Source organism: Abramis brama (genome assembly GCF_963993115.1).
Source record: "Abramis brama genome assembly, chromosome: 4".
NCBI lineage: Eukaryota > Metazoa > Chordata > Actinopteri > Cypriniformes > Leuciscidae > Abramis > Abramis brama.
The window spans coordinates 41,027,065-41,048,365 of NC_139966.1; the positions used below are offsets into that span (position 1 = coordinate 41,027,065).

The following is a 21,301-nucleotide window of genomic DNA, read 5'->3' on the forward strand; positions in this document are numbered from 1 at the left end:
AGTTTAGTCAAGCAGCAAAGAACTGCTCTCTTGCTTAGTTTTACCAACCTTGCTGTTGCAACATATATTTAGCATATATTTTAAATACATTTAAATTGCCGTATGGGTGTGCTTTACATTAGTATTTCATTAAAAAATGTCCTCAAATCCTAATTTCTGTCCTGCTGTTAGTGAAAAGTATAGAAGTGTCAATTTCAGTTAGTCATGATGTCTAATCAGCGTCCACTGATGAATCAAAACACAAGTTTTACGCTCGTCTCTTCATTGCACGAATCCGTGATGACGTACACACCTGGATAGTGTCCAACTGAAATTAGTTGGGCAATTACATTGACACTTATTGCACTTCAAGTCATAAAGCTCATCATGATGATTATAGTTAGTAAGAGAGATGGCAAACATCTGAACTAGCTCTGCCAGCTACCTGCTCAAACCACACATACATGGGCCTGGGCCAACAATAACACACCACAGTGCCAAAAGAAAAATAACACTCTTTACCGGCCCAGTAGAGCGGGTCAAAAGGTTCCTGTCAACTCCATTACCCAGATGAGGAAACTTCTATAAGCCTTCCAGGGGTAAAATGCGCTTTTAAAGTAGTCAGTAGTCAGTCTGTGTGTGTGTGTGTGTGTGTGTGTGTGTGTGTGTTATTTAGTATACAGTGGTATTGCTATCTAATGCTATCACTTTACCATCACAGTACATTTTTATTTTTGTAAGTCCAAACATCGTTATGTAATCAGTTCCTCTGAATAAGCACTGAGTCTGAGTATTGTGTGCTGTCTGCACATAACATTATTAACAAGTAGTATATTAAGACTTGATGGCCATATGTTCACATTGGTGATTGTAATACTTCATTTGTCATTGCTGAGTAATATACTGAGTCTATAAAATTTTACATAAAATCACAGCTTAAATGAATGGACGAGCTACACACTTATTAGCTGAGGTGTGTTTCCATTTCTTAAAAAGGGTTTTTAAAGGTGGGAGTTGATGAACAGACATATTTGGTTACATTTCACTTGCATATAGTGAGATACTATTATAAAACAGTGTAATTGTACCAACTGAGATTACTAAGCACTTACTTAGGCAAAGAAAATTGTATTGTCTTTATATGAAGACATTATTGACAAAGAGAAAACATTATGTGTATGTGTTATTATTATTTTTCCATTGCTGTGTAATGTTTTGTTTTCTTAATGTAAGGAAATTAACATAAAAGACACTGAACTATTTACATTCTGCAAAATAGTTCATTATTATACAAACCACTGGAGTCAAATAAAAACTGAGTAATACAGACATCTTCACTTATATTTAATTGTATTATTACATGGCCCTACGTCTAATAGCCTTTTTTACTCTAATTACTCTAACAGGATTTTATTTTATTATTAAATATTTATTATATATGATATATAATAAATAATTTAATACATACTTGCCTTTCTGCTTTTATGTTAATTGTATTTTTAGTTTATTATGATTATGTTTTTATTATTTTGCAATAGCATCTGCTTTTCCCGTGTTCTGTGTCAACTCTAAACATATTTGCATATACTGTAGACAGCCTTTTTTTTCTTTACTGCCCCATAAAGATGACGTTATGCTGCAGATCCGGGGCTGACGTCGCTTGCTCTCGCGATATCTCGGCGTAACCAGGTTTGTGAGCCTAAACCCCCCCCCTCCCCTCTCCCGTGCCGCGCCGTCCCCTCCCACGCCCCAGCGCGCTGTGTTGGGATAGTGGCAGTATAAAGTATATCTTCCATTCGAGACAGATAAGAAGCGCCAGGCTAGAGGGGATGAAGATGGCGGACGCCAAGCAGAAAAGGAACGAACAGTTGAAGCGCTGGATAGGCTCGGAGACGGACCTTGAGCCGCCCGTCCTGAAGAAGAAGAAGACGAAGGTGAAGTTCGACGATGGCGCCGTGTTTCTGGCCGCCTGCTCGAGCGGCGATACGGAGGAGGTGCTGCGAATGCTCGACCGCGGCGCGGACATCAACTACGCCAATGTGGACGGACTCACCGCTCTGCACCAGGTAAGAGCGCCTCAGAGGTGGCTGTTGTGCACAGATCCGTGTACGAGGACGGCTTGCTCTCTGGCAGTGTTTACTCAGCCCAACACCACCACCATCATCATCATCACGATCTTCGTCGGGCCGTTTTGCGGAACCCCGTAGCCGCTGAAGCTAATTGGGCTGTGATCGAAACATTGCTTTTTATGCGCACTGTGCTGGATAGATGATCCCGGAGTAAAAGTATTTGTGTGTAAAAGAGTGTGTGAAGGCAGGAAGAGGACTGTCTGAATGATTGTCGGGTGTGTGTGTATGTGTTAGCTGCTGGTTAGCCTGTTAGCCGCTCAGCTCATAGATCAGTGCATACAGAAGATGATCTACAGCACAATGACACTTGAATCTGTTAATAAAGGCATCGGATGAATGTGCATGGGGGTTATTCTATATATAAGTACTGATCCGACTCGTAAATGTGTTTTGATCCGCTAGTCACCATTGAAATAACGCTGAGAAGGTGCTTAGCAACCAGTTAGCACGGCTGTGTATTTGGACAGAGGCTTCCCTGTGTTGACACGTATGTTGCGTTACAGATTATTGACCGAAATTGTGGCATTTGTGGAGAAAGACTGTCTCCATTATGATTTCTGTGCGGGAGATTGAATGATATAAAACACGACTGCGAGAGAGCGCAAAAGCAGTCAAAATGCAGTTTAAAACGAATAATTCGCTCAGAAAATAAAATGTTAATTGACTCGCTCTCATATTCTTTCAGACCCGTATGACTTTCTTTCTGCTGTAAAACAAAAGATGATTTTTGGCGGAATGACAGCTCCATTCACCGTTCACTTTCATTGCAGCGTTTAATCGTACAATGGACACGAGCGGCGACTTGCGCTGTCACTTATTAAAATTCTTCTTAACATTTAGATTTGCCTTCCACATTCGAAGGAAAGTCAGAAAGTTTCGAAACATGCTAAAATTGAGTAAATAATGACAGAATTTTTGTTTAGTGAACTGTCTCTTTAAGAGACAGTTCCTTGGCTTGACTGTAAACATCCGTGAAAGATGTGTCACTTTAGTTTAGTTTTTCCATTTAGAACTGACTTTTGCAAAGAATTACGGGTGGCAAAAAAAGGAGGTTAACCAAATAGAGTTTTTCTTGGTATATAGGGAAATTAGTATAATATAAAAATAGGCTATTTGATCCTATTTTCCTGTTACCGTTCATATAGGCTCAATTTAGTGAGATTGAAGGGATAGTTCACCCAAAAATGAAAATTCTGTCATCATTTACTCATACAGGTTAGGAACAATAAGTTGTTCCTTTAACATGTATGAATTTCTTTCTTTCTGCTGAACACAAAAGAAGATATTTTGAAGAATGTCAGTAACCAAACAGTTGATGGACCCCATTGACTTCCATAGTTGGGGTGGGGGGGAATACAACTGTCTGGATGCTGACATTCTTCAAAATATCTTCTTTTGTGTTCAACAAAAGAAAATAACTTATACCGGTTTGGAACAACTTGAGGATGAGTAAATGATGACAGAATTTTCATTTGGGGGTAATATTTTGGACACCGACACAATCAACGTGTTCACAGTCAGATTTCAGGGGTAAAAACATTGCAAAGCAATCCTGATGAAGTAATTCAAAGAAGCTGAGTTTTTATATTTGAACTTAGGGTTCTAGGTGTCACATAAACAAGTTTTTAGGTCTCAAAAAACATCTTCATTTTTACACAGGAAAAGGTGGCATTTGAGGTTGCAAACTGTAATATCTACGGCCCTGCAATGCGTCTTCTGGGTTTGATGTGGTCTGTAAGTGACGGCAGGAGGTTGTCTGTACAGGCTCATGCGTTTAAAAGCACTTGCCTTTTTTTGGGCCGGTGTTCAGACACGGGGAGGAAGGAATTTGGATGCAGCTCTTGAGACCCATCCATGATTGAGTGGAGAGGCTTCTTCCTCTATTGGGTCTGCTGTGTGTGTTTATGTATGTAGACGTGTGAGGTAGCGGAGAATTTTAGCATGTGACCAGCAGGCAGTGAGTTCATAGCGAATGGTATTTGTTTTTAAACACACTGATCTTGCTGTTAAAGATGCACTGGTTTAGTTGTTCTGGAGGCATTTAGTGAATAAATGATGTGCATCTTCTGTTAACACTTTAAAATGTACTTGGTTTGAGAGAAATTTGAATTTTTGTGTTGACACAAATGGTTCCTGGGTGTGTTATGATAGGGGAATTGCTAATAATAAATTGCACCTCACAATATAATCGAATATACTTTGAAGGATGGCTTATAAAAGTGCATAACTTTTAAAATAGAAGAGAAAGTGCTTTCCATAGTTTGCCTCATGTCAAATTTTATGTGTCTACTCAACCTTATTAAAGCAAATTCACCTGTAACTTGGTAATGCAACTCGTATACAATCTTTATTTGTTTTTTTTTCCATGTGTTCGGCTGGTAAATTGCACTTCAGCAGTTGTGTAGTATTTACAGAATTGTCAGTTCTTATAAATATTAAGTAGAAGTATGTAGTAGTATTAAGAGGACTTGACAGTTAGAAAAATATATCAGATTGTCATTAAGCAGTCATCAAATATTTTATATACGTTTTAACAACTTTATTTGTATACATTTGGTCAATGGGAATACTAGATCTGCACATTTTAGAAAGCATTTATGAGAATGACTGGTTGTTTAAAAAAGCCAAACAATGTCGTAATTTCGATCACAATCAAGGCTGACTATTAATAATGATTAATTACACTTTTATTAAGTTCCCTTCTTTAAATGCATGACAATCTTTGTGCTCTGCGGGCCTCTTTAGTGAATGATTCCCTTTTATTTATGCAACTTTAGACTTGAACTGAAAGGCAGTTTAAAATCCTCAACTTGATTAGAGATACGAGTCTGCTAAGGGGTAATTAAATGTAACAAATCATGTAAAAATCATTTCAAACTTCGATAACTGGCTTAATCTTTTAAACAACGAAAAAGATAGTATTTAAATACATTTTATAAAAATCACCTGTCACATTTATAATATATATTACATCAGCATTGGACGACTACAGGGATCTCTCATTAACAGTTCAGCTATTATATAACATTTTTTGTCAAAGCCAACTCGTTGAACAATGTTTACTGAACCAACGACGTTTTTCAAGATTATTATTTTATTTCTTTAGCAAGCAGTGTGACGTATTTCACTCAGTTCTCCGATCATTCCGATTCAATTTCAGCGATTTAAGAACAAATGACTCGCGTGCGTTGCGTATTACGTACGTTCAGTGAAGTGATTTATCAGTGATTTATGAAGTGAGTGAGTGCGCAGTTGTGTCGATGTTTTTAGTTCTGATATTCCAGCGGATAGCCAGCCTTAGTTTTTGACGGACGTGATAACGTGCATAAAGGGTGAACTATGTTTGAAATGTGCTGGAGACGTTCAAAATAATTCATTATACTTATTTTAGGGGATCTGTTTCGTGGCTTAAATAAATTACGTGTTGCTTATAGACTGACATGTTTGGCTTGTCAAAAATGTTACATTCAGCTGTTGCAAATGTTAACTTTTGAAAATCAAGATTATTTTATAGCTGGAGAGTAGTTGTTTTGATGCTAGAAGGTTTTTTTTTTATTGTCTCATTTAACAAAAATCTTTAATTTAAACCCATGAAAATGCAGGTCTTGTTGTAAATAATAGTGAAAAATCACTTTTTAAAACTGTTGTTGCATTATTAAACCATTGAGGATTTGAGTCATGTGGTGTTTAAGTCATATCTTTATTTAGACATCATTATGACAGCAAAAGTTGGTGTTTTGGTCACCCTGGGCTCTCCCAGCATGACACTAATGAGACTAATCTAGAAGCAGGAAATGGACCGCTGTAGGTTACTCACACAAATGTTTTGACTGAGCCACAATTAGGTCTTATTCTTATTACTCATGCAAAATGATGTATGGGCTGCTAGTTTTCTCATTATTTGCCAAACTGTAGAAGAGTGTCTGACTCAATCCAGTCAGCCCACATATACTCAAGGTAGAGTAGTGAAGGTAGAACAGGGACCCGTTCGAAGCGTTTCACCGCATCTGCGCTGCCTGCGACAGGTAGTGACCTCACTTTCAGTGCACTGCTGTGTTTATCCATGGAGGGACATGCTGTGCTGGTTCCAGTGACTTTTGTAGCAGTATGGCTGAGGTTATAAATATCACGTGCAGTCGGGCTTGCAGGCAAGAGTGCAAGAGCGCTAACTTTAGCACCCAGTCAACCCACATTCTGCACTGTTCATGCTCATAGTTAAGAAACCTGGCACAGGCTTCTGTTCGTAGCTCGGATGTTCTGTGGATTGATGTTTTGAATCAAAAGTCATCCGCTTTGTATCAGAGCCATGACATAGTGGGTAGTTCAGGTACTCATGGCACTCGAAAGCACTTGTGCCCACAGGGGTCATGTTTGAATCTGGCTTGCATTATGTTGTGTTCTCTTTATTTTGCCCACAACTTACTTTGCATCTTAACTTTTGTGTTAGAAAATGCTTGAAAAAAGAATCGAAAAGATCCATAAAAGAGTGAATCTTGCAAAGCCTGTCGAGAACTGGTCCATGTCAATATCCCCCCCCCCCCCCCCAAGTTATTATTATTATTATTTTTTTGCACAATGAAAATGATGCCTATTTATACAGCCTTTGCGTTGAGATAATTTAAAATGATGTATATTATATATTTAAAAAATATATATTTTCATAATCTTGATTTAAACAGTAATATTGCATGAAGAAAATTTTTTTTTTACAACCAGTGTATTTAGATTATTTTCATAATATATTTTTGTATTAAATACATTAACAAACTGTATTAATTTAAAACAAATACATTTTGCATAAAAATATAGGCTTTTTTCCAACCTTTGCATTGCATAATATAATTTTAAAATATAATTTACAAAGTAAAAATTATAATAAATAAATTATACATCATTGCAGTGATGCAATCAGAAATTTATTCTGATTTAATAACATTTTGTAAAAAAGTTTTTTTTTTAAAGAACTTCTCCCAGAAATACGGTGCATCTTTCATGTATATAATCATTCCAGTTAACCAGTTCAAGAAAATGGTTGAATTTATCTAGTGGCTCAACAACTTTGTGGAGGCGGTATGCAAATAGAGGCGAGAAACAGCAGATTACGCCCAAGGCCTAAAGCGTTGGTGTCTGCAACACTGTTCCTTAATGTTTTTCAAGGATGCGTGTTTCTGCAATATCTTTCAAATTTACGCTTTACATATAATCTTAAAGTCTGTTCGACCTTGTATGGAAGCTGCAGCCTTTTAGTCCGAGATGTGTCATTTGCGGCATTGGTGGAATTGTCTGCAGTGCTGTCATCATCGGTGACGTCAGAGTTTAGGTAGGTTTCAGTAAGAAGGTAGGTGAAGACATGCAGTCGTCCTGTGCCTGCATTCCTGCCGTGTCTCTCATTGGAAAGACCCAGAATTCCTCAGCTGTCACTTACACCCCCAGCCAAAAAGGTCTCCACCTCAACAGTCACATTGTTTTACTCTTCTCATCAGTGTCACAAATAGAGGCACATGATGAGGCATAATTAAGGCGCTCATTAGGGCAAAACAATAGTTCTACCATTCATTTGTGTTTTAATCTGTCATTCTGTGACAGATGTGCCACATTGTCTCTTGTTACACGAGTCTGTCTGTTCAACAGTACTTGCAAAGAGACGATGCATAAAGATGGTGTGGTATGAAGATGGATAACCTGTGAGCTGATGTGACAGCGTCCAGGAAGGGAAGCTCAAGGAAATGGTGCTACTTAAAGTGAAATTTAACATCTTGTACTCTGTGTTTCAATTATTTTTTAGTCATCGTGTTTAGCCAAAAATTAAAATTGTCATTTACTGACCATGTAGCTCCAAAACGTATGACTTTCTGTTCTTCTGTGGAACACAAAAGTAGAAATTTGTACACTATAAAAGTATTCTATATGACAATATTCCAAGTCTTCCTGGCGAGTTCATGAGAAAAGCATCAATAGACAGAGTTGTCTGATCTTTTCAGGAAATCAATTGATCCGGTTCACAAATCTGGTCTCACTGAATCAGATTGATCTGTTCAACTCACTTAATTTGGTTTTCAATGAATAACTACTTAAATGTCCATCTTTTCATCAAATATAATTGTCCTGCGTCTGAATATGCCTATTTCCCTATATAGGAGAAAAACAGTGTGTGAAATATACGTCCGAACTCTGTTTTGACTTGAGTGAATGTAAACAAAATAACTATATGGTGATGAAGGCTATATTATCGTGAAATAAAATGACTCAGATCGTGATATAAGATTTTGGTCATATCGCCCACTACACACATTTATACTGTATAAAACATACTTTTTTACGGTCGCAAAGTACGTTCCTTATCAAATGTAGTAGCTACTCAGACAGTGCGTGATTCAGACACACATTTGGAATATGGCACAGGAGTCATTTGGACTACTTTGATCCCTCTACTGTCATCCTTTTTGAAGGTTCAGAGTTACTAAGAATTTTTCTTTTTTTGTGGAAGAAAGGCATTCAGGTTTGTAACAACATGAGGGGGAGTAAATAATGACAGCATTTTCATGTTCGGGTTTGTCATCGTTCATAGTACTGCAGTGTGATAATCCCAGCAATGTCAGCATGCATTGTGAATCCTTAGATTCCCAGCTGTGTCTTGAGCCGCCCAGTTGGAATGTCAGCTGATATCTGGTGTAGATACTCAAAGAAACACTCCTCAGGATTCTTTGCATTGTTTGTGAACCTTTGTTTGTGAGAGGTTGGTTTTTTTTCTTTACGTTGTGAGTCAGCATGGACAGCCCAGTCATTATTGGGTTTCTGTAATTGACAAATTGAGTGATTCAAAGCAACAATCAAACCATCTACCAAAGAGAACTTGTGTTGTGCATCTTCAGTGTTTTTGGAGATTTGCCATCATCAATTTTGCCAGCTTTTTCAGGTTTTAGTGTGCCTAGATAACTTTCCCCCCCTCCGGAACTCCATGAGGTGACACACATTTAGATTATTCTTCACATGAAACAACTGCACGTGGTTCCACAGGATATACTCAATAACAACACATTTAAAACTCTGAAAACCATGGTATAAAAGAAAGGTTTAACAGGGAGCGTTGTGGGATACTACATATCACCTGATCTGAGCAGGAGATAGTTTGTATTAGGGCCTGAAATCTAAAACCAGGCCAAGGTAATTTGGACTTAAACCTTGAACCTTAAATTAGCCTGCGTTCCTGGGAAACAAGGAGATGCTATTCTGTTCATTGGCCATTCGCTAAAAGGAGTTAAGAGCTCAACCCTTACAAAAACTTGCCATGTCAACCATACTTTTTGCTAGAAAACTAGGGCTGCACTTTATAGCAAATTACATTAGGTATTGCAATATGGCTTTGTGCAATTATCAAGTAGAAAAGACTTGGATTTTCATTAAATATATATGTGTGCTTCCGGTTTCACAGTGAAACCATTGTCACTGTTTATTTGCATTTATTTTACAATACAATAATTTAATTGCAATATGTTTTCTTATTTTAATATATTTCTTAATATTTGTATTTATTAATAAGCACCGCAATAAAATAATAATTATTATTTTATTAGTAATTTTGAATTGGTCATTAACAAAATGTGGCCTATTATAAAAACTCAAGTGGAAAGAGATTTAAAAAAAATAAAAATAAAAACTTCACTTTATGGTTAATTAAAAAAAAAAAAAGGTTTGAGTTGGTTCTTGTAAAGAGTTAACCCAAGTGAAACCCTAACCCAGATTTGACTGTTTTTTTCCTAAATCATCTAAGCCCTAATTGGATGATTTGCACTCAAGAAGTAATTTTTATCAGAAGTCACCATTTTTAGTTTCTATACAAATGCACTACTCTCCAGCAAAATCATTTTGGAATTAATTATTTTTTTCTCTCCCAATTTCTAGTCTTGTGGTGAAAAATTCGGAACATAGCCTATATGGGAGGAAAACAAATAACACAGTGTCAGTTCTACAGAATACCATATTTACCACAGTAAAACCATAATTAATGAAATCGATGAATATGTAATATATCTTTCAGACAGCATAAGAAGCTTTCAGAACCTTATGTCTGTAGTAAAAATGTACTACCATGGTAAACTTTGGTATGGCATGACACAATGTTTTGTCTTGCAAAATGTGGTAGACATTATTTGATGACCATTTGAATTGGAATAAAACTTTTTTTTTCTTTTTTCTTTCCAATTTCTCTGTATTCCATTCAATTTTATTGTCGTTTGTGCTAAATCATGATATTAGTTTGGCTGATGACGGTCATAGTAATGTTATGTAAAAGGGTAATGGAGTCATGTTTTCTCTGTCGTCAGTGTATGAGCTCAGGCCTAAAGGAAATCAGCCCTGACATAAATTAGGTGTGTGGGCCATTTATTTCCTCTTGGTTGGTGCAAAAAGCACGCTTTGCCGCAAGCCAAAAACTGATGTCAGTGCGTGTGCTTTGGCTTTGGCGGTACCGTAATTAAGAAATTTTGGTTTTTACGAGAGAGTTAAAAGCTGAAGACAGGTCAGTGGTTTTGTGTTAAAGGTATGAAATAATTTATGGATTTAATTTAACATTGTGGGTGGTTTATTAAATTGTTAGGTCATGCGTTTTGACATTTTCTGGTCCAGTAAGTGCAAATGTTATGATGCCATATTTTTCTTAAATAATTCATGGTAATTGTTTTTAAATTGGTTTCTGATGGGGTCCATCCCATCACCAGGTTTCTCATGCATATGTAATGGACGTGTAATTTGCATGTCACTCAATTATTCATTGTTTACTGGAAGTGGGTTGGGTTGTCAAGATGAATCAGCATGGTAAAGGTTTTAATAAAAGGTTAGCGATCTGTTCAGTTGACATGTTTATTGTGTTGGCCTTTTTCCTGTGCAATATTATGCTAAGCAGAAACTAAAATGATTCTTGGCCGTCACTATGGCGTTGTGTTGTCATCAAAGTCTGTCTACTACTTGATTGACATGCTAATATTAGAAACCAGCACACCAACAGTTCATGTTTTACAGTTTGTAATAAGCAGGTTTGGCCCTGTCAGGCAGGCGGTGTTGAGATATTTTCAGTTGGATGTTTGAAAGGAACCCATAATCAAGGGCAGGAAGTCTGTTTAAGTAACGTTACAGCGTTGTGTCATCTGTTGTCTCGGAACATTTTGACTTGTCTTCCATTGCATTTGGGTATCGCAGTTGGGTGGAAAATCTGTGATGCCTTAGTTTTGAAATTTTTGCTGGCGATGTCAATCCCTGCGTCAACTTGGTGCACGATAAAAAAAGTTGTGTGGCCTAGGGTGTGGGAATCTTTAGGCACCTCGTGATCCGATTCCGAATCTGGGAGTCACAGTCTGATTCCAAAATGATTCTTGCAAACGACAGTGAGGGCGGCGGCCAAGTAATGTAATCGGTGTATAGCCGAACACCATGTAACACCGACTACCACATAGTCTAACTCACACTTATGCACAGATGTTTTGTTCTGTCTGTTTAATCTCTTAAGATCTAACTGATTGTGTTTGTTCATTTCCCCTCATGAAAGGATTTTGAGATTTCTTAAATGTATTTAACCACTTATACATGGAGTCGCATACAGCCGCATGCCACAAGCTCTCTACACAAAGCGCACGTGAGCATTTGAAAGCAGCTGTCTGTTAGTAAGTGAGTTTTGTGTTTTGAATTCTATATGCCTACTGCATTTCGATGATGCCTTCATAGAGCATTTCTAAGGGAGAACACTGAATTACCAGCAATTATCTGTGTTTATATGCTAATGTTCTTAAATTATATTTTAATTGGGTTAATTTAGTGGCACTTTAATTGTAATTAATTTCTCTGAGCTGCCACCAAACTCTGCAATGTCCTCCATTGGTTTTGATGACTATATGGCAAAGCAATTTCAGACAAGCGTCACTGCAGGTTCAAACTGGTTTACCTGAATATTGCATGCTGATGCACAAAATTCTTGAGGAGTGTTTTAGAGCCTGAAGCCCACCTTGCAGTCCATGAACACACACTGATTGCTGTCTTAACCTTTCATACACATGATTGCCAGCATTATCCAATCAACAGGTGTGTGCTGTTCTTTGATTGGCTTTCTAACTGGTTGATGCGTTGATAAGAGCCTGTTTTGTTTTGAATGTTGATTACGCTATGTCATGAATGGTAATGAGCCATTTATTTGAGAGAATCACTATTGAGTGATTGCTGCTTAATGTAATTTAGTTCAGCAACTTTTTACTGGAAATTGTCCAAAAGAATATATTGAGTATATTTGTTGTTAACCCAGTAGTTTTCAATGTCAGGTCTCGACAATAAGGACTGCCCGATGGCCTGGGGCCAGGGTAAACAACTTGGCCAATCTGGCTAGTGCTGCATCGTCACGAAAGTTTATCATTTGCATGTGTTTTTAAGCCTTGTCAATTTAAATATTCACTCAATTCAGTAATCGCGGGCTGTTTTAACGTTTTGTGTGCGCAACAGACATCCGAAGCCCACGGCCAGAAGTTCGCATCTCAGTTAGCGTGCAAATACTGAATTGAGTTATTTTACTTCGTCTTGCTCTTAACCGCACATATTCACACAAAATTGTCTTGTCAAGTACCCTCATAAACATAGTTTGTTAGCTATGTTTTAAGTGGTGTCTTAACTAGTGGTCGACCGATATGGGATTTTTAATGGCCGATGCCGATATTGAGAAAGCAATCTGGCCGATTGGCCGATATGAGGCCGATACAATACATGTGAATACAGTAAATGAGAGACATAAAGAATATTGGTGAAACTAAATGAACATTTATTGTACATACTATTTATGCAATATTCTTTTTGCAATAAAAAATATTTACTAAGAAATTAAAATGTAAACAAAAAGGTAAGTACGTAACACTTCAATAAATAAAGTTTTAGTGCAGCTTCTTGTCTGCTTTAATATTTACAGTCATTTTTTCAGTCACATAAATAATTACTGCTGCTTACTGCAGGTTACAAATAACATTTTTCATTAATGAACCAATCTAATTTAAACAATCTAAACAATATTCATAAATTAATGACAAAATAGTATGTGAAATTACATACGTTTTATGTACAATACATAGTTAAATATAAATCTCACATAGTTTATTTACACTATTTACTTTAAACAGGTTTAGTCAAGTTTAGTCAAGTTTTACTTCAAGTATATTTAAATAATAATGATTTATGTGTTTAGTTTTGCTTGTTTGTTTCTTTAAAACGTTGCAAGCCATCACATGTATTTGCATGACATGAACATATGAAAATTTATACTACACACGATATTACGCCAATCATGGATAAATAAATACAGTAGATAGTGAATAACATTTTCAAGGATTTATTTTCAAACGTAATATTATTGCATAGTGTTCTCCTCTCATCCACCTCACACGACCACTGATCTGTAATGCACGCGACCCAGCTTTTCCGTGCACGCGAGTCCGTTGGAAAACAGCGTCTAGTTTAAATGTAACCCGAGAACAACGCGCGTATCTGAGGAACAGCCAGTCACAGGATTTTTGACTGTTTGTGAGGTAAAATGTTTTCAGTTTTTGTTTGAATTCGTTTATATCACATCTGTGACCCCCACTGGAGCTACCGCTGGGCTGCGGATCTGACATATCACGGTACTGTTTGAATAGACTGCTGCACGCCGGAGTGTTTTTGTGTGTGTAACACAATGTAGCGTCAGGTTAGAAAGCGAATGCGAATGGTCATTTACTGTGTCTGTCAGATGTCTGCTTCACTTCTGAGTGGCTTGTCTTACGGTGCTGGGCGGAGCAGAGCGAGTGTATTCAGTTCATTCACTCGCTCTGTTCGCGTCAGTGGAAAAAAGCGCTAATGCACAGTTACAAACTGTTTTGAAATATAGCGGCCAAATGGAAAGTTTTATCGGCCGATGCCGATATCTAAAAAATTCCAAATATCGGCCGATATATCGGCCGACCACTAGTCTTAACTTGAAAACGAGTGAGCGAATTTGGAGTGCAGTTAAAGGGATGCGGACGCCATCCTCTGCCGTTGTGGGGATTCGATGCGACTCTTACAGTGCACAGGTATTCTGTAGTGGCTAGATGTAACCAGAACTAAATTCAAGTCAAGTCAACATGTTCAGAGACAACAGATGAAACAATGGTGCATCATGGGATTGAATGAGTGGACTCAATAATGCAATAATGTCCACTATTGTTTCGGACACCACTAAAAATGGCTGTCCTATCATTATATACAGGTATTGTGGGTGATTTTGGACACAGTCCTGGAGTTTCGGTGTACAGAATTCCAAGGAAGTTCTCAGAAAAAGCTGAGGAACCACTTGGGTCTCCCCTCAGACATGAGGCATGTCTTCTGCCCTTGGTCCAAGTGAAATGACATCAGCTTACGTTTTCCTTTGCATGCCTGTCTCTCTCTTTCTTTTTTCCCCTCACCAGGCTGTAAGGGCAGGGCTCTCTTGCTCTGGCTGGCCAAGAGTCTGCAGTATAGTGATAAATAGCATGCATGGATTCTTAACTGCTTACAGCTCAATTCAAGTCTGTGGTCCCACTACAAGTTTGTAAAAGGGCCAACATGGCCTGCTTCTGGCAATAACATTTAAGCATTCTAAGGAGCTGCTGCTGAATGTTTTTGAGTCTAACTAATAGGGATAGGTCATGATGGTAGACTAGTCTATATATTTTTTTGTATGTGTCTAGCAGCAGTGATTTAATTAGTGTTTTAACCGTGTTAACATAGAACCTAAAAATATATCTGATTTGGGTCAGGTGAGCCCTAAACCAGCCTAATTATACAGACAACCCACTAACTAGTCAATTTTGAAAGTGTGTAGGTTTGCACTAGGGCTGGGCAATATATCGCATGACATTGTTATGCGCATCTCGTCAGTAAAGCCGGTTCCTTGATTAGTAGTAAGTCTGTCATGATGTAATGTCATGCGATATATCGCCCAGCCCTAGTTTGCACATCACTAGTACCTTCTAGGGCTGCATGATAATGGAAAAAACTGACATTTTGATATTCACTTTTGCGATTATATATTGCTATATGGAGAAATGCAGGAATGTTCACCAGATGAGTTGAATAGGTAGGCTATATTTAGAAAGAAATGATCAATCTAGAATCAGTGGGGTGATTTTTGTTGGGGGTGTGCAAATTTAAAAGTAATTTGCAAAAGCTGGAATATTATATGGATAATTTTTCTTTTATTCCTTTTACTTTAAAAAAAAAATTACGTCTTAATTTCTTCATTTTCATATGTTAAGCCTTTGGGCTTTTGTAGATGAGCAGTGCCACTAATTATTTAATTAAATGGCAGTCTGCCTGATTTCACAATCACATTAAGCCATATTGCAAGATTGAATTTATTTCGATATTTTGTGCAGCCCTAGTACCTTCAATGCGTTTGCTACTCTAAATCTATCTGTTGGGATTAACTTTTATTCAGTGTTTTTGATATTGTAATGAAAGTTTTCTAAAAAGCATGTTAAAATCTCTTCCGAACCTCAAAGAGTATCAAAATAAGCGCTTCTGTGAAAACCCTCTAATGTGTTTATAGAACAGTTCAAACTATTTTAAGAAGTGAGGGACCTCTTTCAAAGAGCCGAATCGGAGTGGCTTATTTACAAAAATGAGATTAACTATTTGCAGAGATCTTTAATGATGTGCCACACATCTCTTCAAACAGCGAGAGACCGACAGCTTTTAGATGTGCTGCTTATTGCCCAGTCACAAATGAAATTTGCTCTTATTGCATCATGGAGACACATCCTTGTATAGATCACATTGAAGCTGCCTAAACACACACAGAATCTTTCATAATTCTCACTCTGGCTTCTCACATACTTTAGTGCAAGATTTAACCCATCTGACAATACCAATTATTTTCTTTAATGCAGCAATATATTTCTAAAATGATATAGAGATTGTACGTGGTGTCCGGTCAGTAATAGAGGTCCAATAGAGATCTCTTAGCAAATATTTTCTTTTTAGTATTGCTCACAGCAAATGATGTGAAGTCCACCAGTTGTTTTAGAATTTGTTAAAGGTGGTGCTGTGGCAGCTAGTGCTATAAAACTGATGAACTGATGCTATTTCTAAGAGAATGGTTTTGCATGCTGCTGAGAATCTGTTTTGCACAATGTCAGCATGCTAGAACCCTTTTTGAGAAGTTGCATTAGGCTATTCTTTTACACATTCCTGCAAAAACATGATAAATTTAAATCCACTTTTTCCCTGTAAGTTTAGTTGTAAATGTTGTTTACATTTACATTGTTGTAAATTGTAGATGTAAATAGCATGACCGGGACAAAAACAGGAAATGAGAAGCCACAATGACTAACACAGCAACACCTTGTTCTTGCTATTTCACCTTGACCATGCAATTTTACTTTCTCACACACACCATTAAATAATGTTTAGAGCTATGCAGTCAAAATGTGTGTCCCTTACTTAACACCGATTGGTTGAGTCCACCGATAGTTGAGTCACAACGGAGGAACGTCAGCAGTTGTCAGCGTCTTAGCAATTTGCTAATGACTGTCAGCGCGTGTGGGCGTGGAACGTCATGCGGGCTGACGTGATCGTGAATTTGCGCTCTTGTCCAGATGGAGCCAATCAAATGTTTAGAGCTTGTAGCTTGCAGTCACCCACCAGATGTCGGAATGTTTGTTTGGGTTTTACGCAGATTGGTGATGAGGAATACAAGTGGACGAGGGAAAACATGTACACAAATTTATACACTTGAATCCAAAATTGCAATGGTACACCAGTGACTTAGGGTGAAGGTCAGCTGCTTCTGACCTTTTCCTGAGCTTTTCTTTCTTATTTGTGTGTGTTTATTAGGAGTGTTCTTTTTGCCATTTGTTTGAGTATGGGTTTATCAGACAGTAATGGGTGGAGGGGAGCATTCAGTTGTGAGAGTGGAAAAGGGTGTTGAAAAAAACCCTTTGTCAGTGGTACAGGAAGTAAGTGTTTATTTTTTCATTTCCTCACCAAGGCGTTAAAAGTTATCTTCATCCACCCCTAGAGCTGGCTGTAAATCACCCTCCTTTGCATGCCTGTAAACTTTTGGACCAGACTAGTATCAACCTTATTGCCTACGCACTAGGCTTGCTACGATAGTCTGTGTTACCGGTGTTCAGAAGCATCACTTGCCCACCGCGGCACCACAACTAAAATCATTTAGTTCAGTTAGAGAACAGACACTATTAAACAGAACGTGTCTGCTTAATAAATTGTGAGCCGAACGAGAATCGCAGCAGGAGTCAGATTTCATTAATCACGAGAGTGAGGAGCTGACTGACGAGATGACTGCGGAATATTTGGTATCAAAGCGAAATGTAAAAGCGCCTATTTAAGCGAATTTGTCATTGCACTGTTTTGTTGTTGTGTTTTTCATTAAGAATAATAGGCTAATGAACTAACCATTTAAGCAATCCGCCCCGAATTGGCGCTAATTTGCGGCCGTGCCCATTTTAGTTTCACTTTCAAATTAGCGCCAATTCGGGCATATTGCTTGAATGGTGAGTTCAATAGCCTATTATTCTTAAAGGAAAACACAACAATGCTCCGCACCATTATGAATGCCCGTGCGGACGCGTGCATTTTACGTTTGTCACACATCGATTAACTGGTGGGAAAATATCCTCAGTCACATCCCTACTATGCACTTGATTCTATTGGGAAGGATGTTTCACTAGGGCGTACATTAGGGGTGTCCTGTCCTGCTCCTGGAGGGCCACTTTTCTGCTGAGTTTAGCTCCAACCTGCTACAACACACTTGCCTGGGTGTTCCTAGTAGTCCTGAAGACTTTGATTTAGCTTGTTCATGTGTGTTTAACAACGTTAGAGCCCTGACATAGAGGAAAATGGAAGGGTTGCCAAAAGTGGGCAACCAACATTTGTCCCTAAGAGCTGGTTCCAGTTCTTTCAGAAATCGAATTCACTGTATTCCACTTGGTTTCAGAATGACCTGGACCCCCTGCCCCCCTAAAAAATATACCCTATGTATTCATATCCTCACATGTCAAATGCTCAACAACACATGCAAAATAATCATCCATTTTCACTCTTCCCCCTTGAAGACTTCTGAATCACCATGAAACGCTCAAAATGTCCATTCTCTTGCTCTCTCTTTCCTAGCCTCCTTCCTTCCAGTGATCTATGTCCTGTCATCGTCGACAGTAGCTCCGTCTGTGGATGAAGCCACACAGTCAGCTGGCTCTCAGCATCTCCTAACCCTCGTCTTTCAGGGACGTGTAATTAAGCAGCTCCCTGGAGCATGACAGATCATAGGCGCTGACACTGCTACAAGCCCTCAAACCTGACCGGACCCATAACCATACACATCCAAACAAACTGCACTGTTGCGACCACCCATTATTGAAGCCACTTTTGCTGATCTATATTTCCTGTGATAATAGATATGGATTGATGGAGTTCTCCAGCACACACATGGGCAAAAGTTAACCAGTTCATTCCACCAGAAGAAATGTACCTTTAGCTTTCATTGGGACAGTACCCTTAAAGTTTCTTTGTATGTTTAGGTACTTAATAGACAAGTTACAAAGGTGTACCTTTTGGGGGTGCTGACCCATTAACAAGCTCTTGCCTAAGGTACAGTTTTTGCACACACTAATGCAAAGAGTTGTCTAAATGAGAACGACAGAGTTTATTTTAGCTCACTTCATCTACCACTTGCTCAAAAACAGCCGCACAACTGCACGACCTTCAGTGATTTACCTTGAATTAAAAATGGTTTGTTTATTTACTGGCACTTAAGCATCGGATCGGTATAGGACTACGAGATGGGACTCATTACCTAAAAGTGATTTTGCGTTGTATGTCAGAACGCTGCCCGTAAGAATATGGCTCTGAAAGAAGCTGTTAATTTGGTAGGGTTCCCATCCATACCCAAATGGATTGCACCTATTCCTCTGTGTCAAAGGCTTTGTTTGAGCTTTCCCTATAGTGTGTAATCACCCCGAACCACTATCTGTGTGAATCGGCCCTTGACACTTCCAGAGAAATGTCACTGTTGCAAATTGTCTGCTTTATTTTTCTTCCATAGTCTAAATGCCAGGACGGGGGCAGCATTATACAAATGTACTATTCACCCTAGCAGTTTAGACGTAATACCAGCCACCAACCCCCTCTATGGCCACAGCCCAAAGAAGCACACATGGCTCTTGCCGGCTGGTATTGTTTTGGCTGCTCGGTGTAAGCTGAAGTGCAACGTATACAATCTCTTCCTTAATTTCCCTCTACCTCTACCATGCCGTCTTTTTTCCATGGGAATCCCAGGGCCATATATGGTCGTCAGCGGCTGGCGAGGCAAAGGAAGGCTTTTGCGCTGTAAGTCCAGCTGTACCCCTTTCTATGGCCTCCTGCTGTAGAGCAGTAGCTTTTTTTTGTCCTCTTTCACTCTCACAGTGAATCTCACAAAACCTGTCAACTATATGCACGTCATATTTCACCCTAAACACCCCAATTCTCATTACATGAATTAGAATTTTTTTTAAATTAATGTTTTTTAGTGTAGTTTCTTATCTATATTGATATATCTAGATATAGTTTGTATATTGTTTTATGCGGTTGTTATGGTAATTTAAATGAATAATTGTCACTTTAGTTGTTTTTTTTTTTTTTTTTACTGGACCAATATTTAGACTCCAATAATTGCAGATACCGATAAACTGTTAATACTTCTGTAGTGGTTGATAACCAATAAATGGTGGATATTAAAAATGAATACACCAAAACAGTTTTATACTACAAACAGTCAACAGTTTTAAATAGACATGGTGTTATAACGTACCGTATGCGTACACTTCATTTTGAGAGCTTTTAAAGGAAACTTTGTATTAAGTAACATTAGTAGTAGAGTATTAGTAGTTTGTGAAAACCGGTAGGTAATGAACTTTCATTGTCATGCACGAACACACAGCTGTTGTTACATTGTTTTGCACATCAACACCTGCACGTTTAAAGACATAGCTTACAGCAGCTGTATCTCTTTAAGTTAGTGTTAAAGAATGCAAATTTAAATAAAATAGAAAAATTATATTCCACAATTAAAGTGAAGTATGACCATCTCCCTTTTGCCTGATAATTCTTTCTCTGTTTTAGTTGCACATGCTCTCTTTCAATGTGCTGCTGCTTTCTCTTTCTACACACACACTAACACAGCAAAGAAGGAATTCCTTTTGTGGAAGTGGTTGTGTGCTGGTGCGTTGGTGATGTAGAAAGAGGAGGCGGGGCTCTGGCTGGCTCAGGGCTCGGAGCTGTGCTGTTACTTATCTGGGAATTTCTCCAGTGGTATGATAGAGCCGGTCCCGACTGCTGCCTCGCTAGGTGGCCTCTGCAGCAGGAGAAAGCGAGCCGGCTGGGGTGGGAGCGGGTCGCCGTTTACGTCCGGGAGAGGCAGCGTTGTATCATTGCTGTTGCTTTATAAGGGAGTGAATTGGATTTCCCTTTAAAGAAAACATGTGCGTTATCTGACCTTAGACTGTGTTCCCTATCTTTTGTTATTGCATGAGCTAGTGCTGGCTCATAAAAGAAGGCAGCATTACGGTTTTTCTTTGGTCGCGTATGTGATATTTTTCGTTTTGAACCAGCCCATTGATGGACTGTTTGGGTTTCGTTAAAGATACTCAACAGGTTATCATGTGTTCTGCTCGGCAATAAACATTTAGAATGAGATAATCAGTTTCATGATGGCTATAGCCAGAACGTCATGTTTTAAAGATATGAGAACCCATGAAAAGAAAATTTGCATATGGTTTGCAGAAATATTTGCTTTAAAGTCTAAAGCTAACTTGGCTACCAGCTGAAGCTTTTTTGCTGTTTGTAAAGAAACTTGCTAAGCAAATTATGTCATGCTCTACTTAAGGACCAGAGCTACTGTATAGATGAGCCTTAACCTCTGTAAATTAACATACCTCTTGTTGTTCATTATATAATCATATTGTCCAAAGCTTTTGGCCAAAGCATTTTTTTTTTTCAGTTGGAGAATACTTTTTGGCTGGCTGTCACCACATAAAACCATTTATTTTTGCTTATACTTTTGTGGTTTACTTTTTCTGTTGAGACTAATAAGATATTTTGAAGTGTCTCCAAGCTGCTGTTTTTGCAATTTGAATTTGAAGGGTACATAGTTGTCCACTTAAAAAGGGGAATGC

General features: G+C 38.3%; 1 protein-coding gene across 4 annotated transcripts in view; it reads left to right on the plus strand.

Moving 5' to 3' along the window:
* The first annotated feature begins 1,701 nt into the window (after nt 1-1,701).
* The window catches only part of ppp1r12a (protein phosphatase 1, regulatory subunit 12A), a 60,683-nt gene continuing 41,083 nt past the window's right edge, over nt 1,702-21,301 (plus strand). For 2 of the 4 annotated variants that reach the window (XR_014605998.1, XM_084112391.1), the window contains exon 1: nt 1,702-2,045. Coding sequence is in view for 1 of the 4 variants with exons in the window: in XM_084112391.1 (XP_083968517.1) it covers nt 1,809-2,045 (237 nt within the window). In the remaining 3 variants the exon portion in view is untranslated. The remainder of the gene's footprint in view (nt 2,046-21,301) is intronic. The other 2 variants (XR_014605999.1, XR_014606000.1) reach the window with 1 other exon arrangement.